Source organism: Microtus ochrogaster, chromosome 1 (assembly GCF_000317375.1).
Source record: "Microtus ochrogaster isolate Prairie Vole_2 chromosome 1, MicOch1.0, whole genome shotgun sequence".
NCBI classification, from domain to species: domain Eukaryota; kingdom Metazoa; phylum Chordata; class Mammalia; order Rodentia; family Cricetidae; genus Microtus; species Microtus ochrogaster.
Window position 1 is genome coordinate 46,385,846 of NC_022009.1, and position 9,343 is coordinate 46,395,188.

Sequence of the window (9,343 nt, forward strand, 5' to 3'; positions counted from 1 at the left end):
TTTGTACTGGCTAATTTTATGTTTATTTGGCACAAGCTATAGCTATCAGATTGGAGGAAGCCTCAGTTGAGAAGATGCCTCCATATGTAATGGGCTGTGAGGCATTTTCTAAATTACTGATTGATGGGAGTGGACTCAGCCCATTATGGGTGGTGCCACCCCTGGGTTGGTGGTTCTGGGTTATTTAAGAAAGCTAGTCCTCTGCATCAGTTCCTGCCTCCAGGTTCCTGTCTCTGACTTAATCTAGTGATGAGTAGCAATGTGGAATTGTCAGTCAAATCTTTTTCCTCCCCAGTTTGCTTTTAGTCATGGTGTTTCATCACAGCAATAGTGACCCTAACTAGGACAGAACCTGAAGATGTAAACTATACCTCCAGGTTGAATCAGACAGAATGACAATGTACACCTGTTGGTTATATCAGGGTGATGTCCAAGGGCTGTGGACTAAGGGGGAAGACTGAGATTCAAGGCTCAGCTCAGTAGTCTCAACTGAGTCTCTTGAGTGGCGTCTTCTGAAAGTTGGGGAAGAGGCCACCTCATGCCCGGGCAGGGCAAGGCTTCAAACGAGTGCGTGAACTTGGTTAACCACAGGTGCTGGTGAGTGTAGAGTATCTTGATTTAGTGCATGGATGAGCAGGTAGGAGCTGCAGGGTGCGTGGGTTCAAACACTGACATGGCTGATTGCTATGGGAACCAGACATTAACGAGGAGAGGGTTATTTCTTTAGAGTGGGCTTATTGTTCTAATACAGGCTTTCCCGTGTGTCCTACTCAGACAGGTGGGACTTCATTGCTGGATGTTTTCGGTGGAGTCTTTACAAGACTCTTTTTCTGGGGGTGGGGATTGAAGCAGAGCTAGAGTCAGTTGAGAAAAGTTGGAGATTGATTTGTTTTGAGATTGTTTTCACTGTAGCCCAGGCTAACCTGAAGCTTACTGTCTAAATTTGAATTTACAGCAATATACTTGCTGCAGTCTTCTGAGTGCTGGGATTACAAGTATTCTTCTGACTATTAAAGAAGTATGAAAATGAATTTAGGCATGACTATTGGGACCATTTATGAGAGAGAGAGGGGGGGGGAGAGGTGCACTTAGGAAAAGGACAGCACATACTTGAGTTGTGGAGTCTTCTCAAGAGAGCTGCCCCCTGGCTCACTTTAGTTCACACTAATCCTGATCTTCTCATGGATGCCCATGATTAATTCCTATAGTTTTGTATCTCTTTGTTGTTGCACTGCCTTTCTGGCTAGATCATAAATTCCTTGAAAAGAATTATGCTTTATGCTCTTCTGTTCCACCACTGTGTTGACTATAGCGTCAGTAATTCATTTTTCTTTATAATATCATTATTATTTCACATGTATGGATTTTGCCTGCATGTAAATCTGCAGCACATGCATGCTTTGCCTATAGAGGCCAAAAGAGAGCTTCTGTCCCCTGGAACTGGAGCCACATGATTGTGAGCCATAATGAGAGTGCTGGTGATTCAGCCCAGGTCCTATGGAAGAAAGTCAGTTCTCTTAACCACTGAGCTGTCTCTATCATCCCAGTTTGTTTATTTTGTTTTTTTGGGACAGGGTTTCTCTGTAGCTTTGGAGCCTGTCTTGGAACCAACTCTTATAGTTCAGGCTGGCCTCAAACTCACAGAGATCAGACTGGCTCTACCTCCCAAGTGCTGGGATTAAAGGCATGCACCACCGCCTGGCATTTATTTTTATTTTAAATTATGAGAATGTGCCTCTGTCTGTATGGGGGGGTATGTACATGTGAGTGCAATATGAGTGGTGGCCAGTAGAGGGCATCCCGTGGAGCTGGAGTTACAGGAGATTGTAGGCTACCTGACATGGGTATTTCCCAAAGTTGAGTGAGTATTCTGCAAGTGCGTTACATGCTTTTAACCATTAAGACATCTTTGCTACCCCTCGCCTCCCAACCATGATTCTTTCCTGTTGAAAATATCATGTTTCCATTATTAAACATTGTGGCTTTTTGGTATGACGAGGCACTGAAAGAGTTACAATGCTGTATTCTGTAGCCTGCAGGTTTCCCTAGATGATGAATAAGCATTCCTTCTGCCTGAAGAACGTCGGTGGAAACCTTGACCATGGCATCGATATCAGAACCTGTAACATTCCGAGAATTCTGCCCTTTGTACTATCTCCTCAATGCCATTCCCACAAAGATCCAGAGGGGCTTTCGCTCTATTCTGGTCTACCTCACAGCCCTAGATGCCAACGGGGACTACATTGCGGTGGGCAGCAGCATCGGCATGCTCTACTTGTACTGTCGGCACCTCAACCAGATGAAAAAGTACAACTTTGAAGTAAGTCTTGTTTTCCTTTGCATCTGATCATGTGCTCGCCGTAGCTGCTGTTTCTCCACTGTGTTCTACCTGTGCTACATGGGGCACTTTACCTTTGACTTGCTGGCCTCCAGCTTCATACCTCATTCCAACTAAATATTGGTGTTTTTCTTTTCCCACCTCTGTCAGGGGTCAGCCTCGACAAAAATACCTTTCTTCCAAAGATGAGGCCTGCGAATTTAGAAATATAGTAAAGAATACAAAGACGTGCACAAAAATAATAAAACACAGAAACACATAGGATAGTATTGGGAGGGAATTTCAGTGACTACTGAAAATTCAACCGCGTTTAATTTCCAACAGTTTAATATACCCCTAATTTCAAAAGGTAGGAGTAGAACAAAAGGACTTGCATTAACAGACAAATTGAAAGGCCTGGGGTACATTCAGCACTCCTGCCCTTGACTCCTGCCCTCCGCGTGCGAACCACTCCCTGGGTGGAATCCCAAGTTATTTTCATAAAGGGAACAGAGCTTAGTTGGATCCTTAGACTTGTTTTAGGTAGGAACCAACTACTTCCCTGTTTCAGGAGCAGGAGGTCGGCAACTAGCCACACCTGTTTACAATAGCCTTGAGAGAGCAGAACTCTTGATTTACAACTAGGTGGGACTTCTGTTTGAATTAGAAGCACAAAACAAGTCTCTCTGATCTTTGGCCTCTTTGGGCCCCCACAGACCTCTGTCTCTAAAAAATCTTTCCTCACTTTACAAGGACATTTAAATGTTTACCAATTACACCAGGCAGTGGTGGCACACACCTTTAGTCCCAGCACTCAGGAGGCAGAGGCAGGCAGATCTCTGAGTCTGAGGCCAGCTTGGTTTACATAGTGAGTTCCAGGACAGCCAGGGCTACACCAAGAAACTCTTGAAAAACAAACAAACAGAACAATGTTTACCAATTGCTAACAAAGTTTGTTTCTCAGTGTTGTGCCCAGATTACAGCCCCAGAGAGAGACCACCAGAGAGGCCCAGACTGTAATAAGCAAGGTTTAATTAGCATAATACTGCAGTGAGGTAGAGAGGAGTTGTATCTCCTCTGTGGGGTAAGCTTTTAAAGGCATAACTACAAAGAGGCTTTTGAAGCTGCTTTTGGCACTGGTGCAAGGTCTTTTGCTCTGTCCCATCCTGCTTCTTAATCACCAGGTGACTGGCTGGCTGGGCTAAGTGACATTGTGCTTGGAATCTCCCGGGTAGGAGTGGGGAAGGCCACTATCTTCCTGGGAAAACATTCTGCTAGGAAATTTCTTCTCGCCCCTTTGAGAATAAGGGGTGAGGGTCCCACACTCAGTATCTAACTTAAATTCTACTCTCTTGAGATTATTCTGCAAAAGATTTACGGTAATCATTGACATAGTCCCAGACTATACACATCTTAAGTAAAGTGACTTCTATACACAGAGCTCCTGATTCTCATATGTCGACTCAAGAATTTCTGAGTTCTGTATGGGTATGTGAATGGCCTGGTACAGCTGTCACCATTTAGTGAGCTTCTGTAGCTTACCAAGTACATAGCTTTAGTCTTTTTTTTTTTGTTTTGTTTTTCGAGACAGGGTTTCTCTGTGGCTTTGGAGCCTGTCCTGGAACTAGCTCTGTAGACCAGGCTGGTCTCGAACTCACAGTGATCCGCCTGTCTCTGCCTCCCGAGTGTTGGGATTAAAGGCGTGTGCCACCATTGCCCGGCAGCTTTAGTCTTAAAAATAAAAACAAGCTGGGCGGTGGTGCCACATGCCTTTAACCCCAGCATCCAGGATGCAGAGGCCAGCTTGATCTATAGAGTTAGTTCTAGGACAGCCAGGGTTATACAAAGGATTCCTGTCTCGAAAAACAAAATAAGCCGGGCGGTGGTGGCGCACGCCTTTAATCCCAGCACTCGGGAGGCAGAGGCATGCGGATCTCTGTGTGTTCGAGACCAGCCTGGTCTACAGAGCTAGTTCCAGGACAGGCTCCAAAACCACAGAGAAACCCTGTCTCGAAAAACAAAAAAAAAAAAAAAAGAAAAAACAAACAAACAAACAAAAAACCCCACAAAACAAAAACTCTCTATGTATATAGCCCTGGAACCCATGACCTTATGACTTAGTCTGAGTTAAGATTCCAGGTGCCCTAAGTTATGCCTGGTGGATAATGATAGTAAGTGGCGACACTGGCATTTGAACTTGGCAGACTCTGTAGTCTGAACTAATGTAGCTTAGCAGTGGCATGCTTGCCTAGATGCATACAAGCCACTGGGTTCAGTCCTCAGTACTGAAAACAACAATAGCAACAAAGCTATTGTAGGGGCTAGAGAGATGGCCCAGCAGTTAAGGCCTTTTGTAGAGGACCTGGGTTCGGTTTCCAGCACCCTCATAGTGATGCACAACCATCCCTAATTCTAGTTCCAGGGAATCTTCTGAACTCCCAAGAGCACCAGCCATGCATGTGGTACACATATGTATATATAAGCAAAACGCTTATACACATATGCATTATATAACTTAAAAACTGTTGCTCTTGTTGTTTTTAGTTAGGTAGGTAGGTGGTTCAAGATACCATCCTGATGTAGCCCAAACTAGCCTGGAATTCACCATGTAGCTTAAACTAGCCTCAAGCTTGTGATCCTCCTACGTCGGCCTCTTAAGTTCTGGGATTGTTGGCAAGCACCACCATGCCCATTTCCCATTGCTATTTACTTATTTATTTATTTGGTGGATAATATTTCACAGATTCGACTGCTCAAGTCCCCCAAACATTGAAGATAATCATATTTAATATTTAAACTATAATTACAAATTTAATATATCAAAAATTTCTCAAATCTTCAAACAGTTATCAAAGAAGAGTTATGAATGAAAGATGAACCCTAGCAAAATAAACTGAAGTTACTGACAGAGACATAGAGCTTAAACTGCTAAGGATAAGAAAAACTCTTAGGCTGCACATGGTGGCACTGCATGTAGTTAATCCTAGCACTGGTGTGACAAAGGCAAGTGGATCTCTGTGAGTTCAAGGGCAACCTGTTCTACAGAGCGAGTTCCAGGAAAACCAGGCCTATTAGAGAGTCCCTGTCTGAAACAGAACAAACAAACAAAAACAAAACTCTTAAAGATAACTAGAAAAAATAGCCTATTACCTGTAGGGGATGGTGATTTGAATGACTGTACATTTCCCTTAGAAATCAGAAGACAGTAGCATATATTCTGAAAGAACTACCCAGCTGAGGATGGTAGCACACACTTGTCTCAGCTACATGAGAACCTGTGGTAACAGGATCACTTGAGTCCCCAAACAACACAGCAAGACCTCTCTTAAACAAAACTTCTAAGAATTTCCTAGCCTCGAAATGTCTGTTATAAACAAGAGATATCTGGGTGTCATAGCTCACACCTGGAATCCTAGTACTTGACAGGCTAGACAGGCAGATTGCAGTGATTTTAAGATTAACCTGGACTACTGAGACCCTCTCTCAGAAAAACCAAGGTAAAAACCTGTGATCCTAGCTTTTAGGAGGCTGAGGTAGCCTCCTGAGATTGTGAGTGAGGCCAGCCAGTTCTACACAGCAGCAGTTCAGGCCTGCTAGAGTTCTATACAACAAATAATTAAACAAATAGAAGGGAAGGAAAAGAAGGGATGGGAAGCAAAGTTTTCTTAGTTAAAGGAAAACAGAATATTGATTTTCAATATTTGCTCTGAAGTTATTGTTTAAGGAAATCCTTCAGAGGGAACAGCATCAGGAATGAAAGAACAGTTAGAGTAAATTCTTAAGGAAATAAAATAGGTTATTTTTTCTATATTGAGTTCTTTAAGATATATTTGACAGTTGAAATCGGTGTGTGTAGATATAGTCATATGAAAGACAGTTATAACATGAGTGGGATATGGTGCTAAGGATCATATATTCTGTTTGCAGAGGTCAAAAGTATATGTGAGTTAGGGATGCAACTCAGTGTGGTAGAGCACATACTTAGCAAGTACAAGCCTTTGCACCCCCCGGGTTAAATATGCATATTTATTTACTACATATACAAGTATTTAAGTGCAAATGATTCAAATATATCTAAAAGACAGAAATTGTCAGAGCAAATTCACAAAAAGATGAAGGCAAGGCATAGAAGCATGTGCCTGTTACTTTGTGTGGGGTGTGTGTGTGTGTGTGTGTGTGTGTGTGTGTGTGTGTGTGATCCCTGAAGCTCATTGGCCAGCCAGAGGTTCAGTTTCAGTGAGAGACCCTGCTGAAAACAAAGATGATGAACTGGGAGTATGATCCTCAGGTAAAGGCACTTGCTGGTTGGAATCCGTGTAGTGGAAGGAGAGAACCAGTTTCTACAGTTTGTCCTTGAACCTCTACGTGTGTACATAGGATGTGCTTATTCACACACAAAATAAACAAGTAAATGTAAAGCAATTTTTAAAGCAATTGAAGAAAGACACCCAACATCAACCTCTGAGGCTCTACATGCATGCACACACATACTCATGTGTACCCACATATACACATCTACACTAACAGGTACATACACCACGCACAATACAACACGTACACACCGTACCATACTCAAACAGAAAGAGTGAAATAAATATAGCACTAGGCAGAAATTCAATTAAAATGCAATGATACAAAGTAAGTTAAAAGTAACAGGATAGGGCTGGGGCGATAGCCTAGTTGGGGAAGTACTTGCTGCACAAAGCAGGAGGATTCAAATTCAGATCTACAACACTACACAAAAAAGCCTCCAGTTCCAGCACTGAGGGCCAGAGATGGAGGGATTCTGGGGGCTTGTTGACCAGCCGGACAGTCTAGCTGAAAAGGTGAGCTCCAAGTTCAGCTAGAGATCCTGTCTTAGAAAATGAGTTAAAGGGGCTGGAGAGATGGCTCAACCGTTAAGAGCACCAGCTGCTTATCCAGAGACCTGGGTTCAATTCTCAGCACCCACATGGCAACTCACAACTGCCTGTAACTCCACTTCCTCGGGATCTCACATCTTCACACCAATGCACATAAAATAAAGTTAAAATTGTTAAAAAAAAGAAAGAAAGAAAATAGGTTAAAGAGTGTACTGGTTAGGTTCATGTCAACTGAGCAATGAACCCACTAGGGTAAGCACTCCCTTCCCCCACTTTGGTTTTTCAGGACAGGGTTTTTCTGTGTAGGCTATCCTAGAACTAGCTCTGTACACCAGGCTTGCCTCAAGCTCTGAACTCCACCTACCTCTGCTTCACAACTATCTGGCATGGTGCATCTCTTGATTGATGACTGATGATGATTCCATCTCACTGTAGTCTTTGCTACCCATTGGCTAGTAGTCCTGGGTGCCATAAGACAGTAGACCGAGCACGCCGTCATGAGGAACAATCCAGGAAGCATAGATGCACCGATGTCCATGGCTCCTGCATCAGCTCCTGTCTCCAAGTTCCTGCCTTGTTCACCTGCCCTGGCTTCTTTCATGATTGACTGTAATAGGGACATGTAAGCTGAAATAAATCTCCTCCCTTTCCCCATGCTTTGGGCATAGTGTTTTATCACAGCAATATAAACCCTAACTGAGACAGAGGGCAATAGAAGAGGATATAGTGAGTTCCAGTTCAGCCAGAGTTATACACCCTGTTTTAAAAAAGGCATGGGGAAAGCCATGGAAGCTGGGCATGGTGACGGTGACAAAGCCTATAATCCAGCACAGCAGGACCAGAATTCAAGGGCAGTTTGTCTCCTTAGTGAGTCCCAGGCTTGCCTGGGGTGTGTCAGAACTTGATTCAACAACACCACCAGCAACAAAGTAAAACGATACACCATGTATGTAAATACTGATCAATAGAAAGTTAGAGCCTTTAATCCCAGCACTCGGGAGGCAGAGGCAGGCGGATCTCTGTGAGTTCGAGACCAGCCTGGTCTACAGAGCTAGTTCCAGGACAGGCTCCAAAGCCACAGAGAAACCCTGTCTCAAAAAAACCAAAAAAAAAAAAAAAAAAAAAAAAAAAAAAGTTAGAGTAGATGTGTTAATATCAAGACTGTCTTCTAAGCAAGGAGGTTACAGGATAAAAAGGGATGTTACATAATGACAGTGGTTCACAAAGAAGACATAGGAGTCTAAGTGTGTTAGTCTCTAATGACAGAGCTTCATCATACATGAAGGAAGAACTAGAACAAGTCAGTATTTATAAGAAACTTGGAGTCTCTCAGTAATAAAAGTAGAAACTAGGAAAACAAGAATATAGAAGAATTGAGGACTCACTGTCAGCCAGCTTCATCTAAATTGACATCTATAGAGCTGAATACACATTTAAAAAAAACATAAAAGGCAGGGTATCAGTCTCATTCTGTGGCCTTGGCTAGTCTGGAATTTACTAGTAGACCAGGCTGTCCTTGAACTCAGAGATTAGCCTGCCTCTTCCTACAAGTGCTTTACCACCATCCCACCTGGATGCATACTCTTCAAATACACGTGGGGCATTCACCAAGATTATGAGTGATAAAATGTTCCACCACAAGTTTAAGTTAGACTGCACTGTTTTGCTGTTTTGTGGAAACATATAGTGTACAGCTTAATGAATACACACATACACACCATCCCTGGCAATCACCTAGATTGGATAAAGAACATGTATACGGGGGCCAAAAAGAGCATCAATCATCTTACTCTGTCTCTCTTTGCTTTGTTGCCTTGAAACAGAGTCTTTTACTGAACCAGAAACTGGCCATGTTGCATAGGCTAGCTGACCATTGAGGTCCCAGGATCCATCTTATCTCAGCACTTCAGGGCTGGGGTTATAGTCATATACACACATTCCTGCCCTTTTTTTTTTTTTTTTAACTTGGGTGCTAGGAAGTTGAACTCAGATCCTCAAGCTTAAGCATTCTTAATCATCTCCTCAATCCCTTGAAATAGCATCTTTTTTGTTTGGTTTTTTCAAGACAGGGTTTCTTTGTGTTGTTGTTCTTTTTTAAAAAATGCTGCAAGATCCCCGTGGCAGTAGGCAGCAGAAATGCTGTAGGTCCCAAATGGTGGTAGTG

The 9,343-nt window shown here is 43.0% G+C and overlaps 1 protein-coding gene across 3 annotated transcripts in view; it reads left to right on the top strand.

The window, feature by feature from the left end:
* The window catches only part of Tecpr2 (tectonin beta-propeller repeat containing 2), a 101,024-nt gene that overhangs the window by 5,361 nt on the left and 86,320 nt on the right, over positions 1–9,343 (top strand). For 2 of the 3 annotated variants that reach the window (XM_005343564.3, XM_026781262.1), the window contains exon 2: positions 2,033–2,320. The exons of the other annotated variant lie outside the window; for it this stretch is intronic. In XM_005343564.3, coding sequence (XP_005343621.1) covers positions 2,102–2,320 — 219 coding nt within the window. In that variant the 5' untranslated portion in view covers positions 2,033–2,101. The remainder of the gene's footprint in view (positions 1–2,032; positions 2,321–9,343) is intronic. 3 annotated transcript variants of the gene reach the window in all.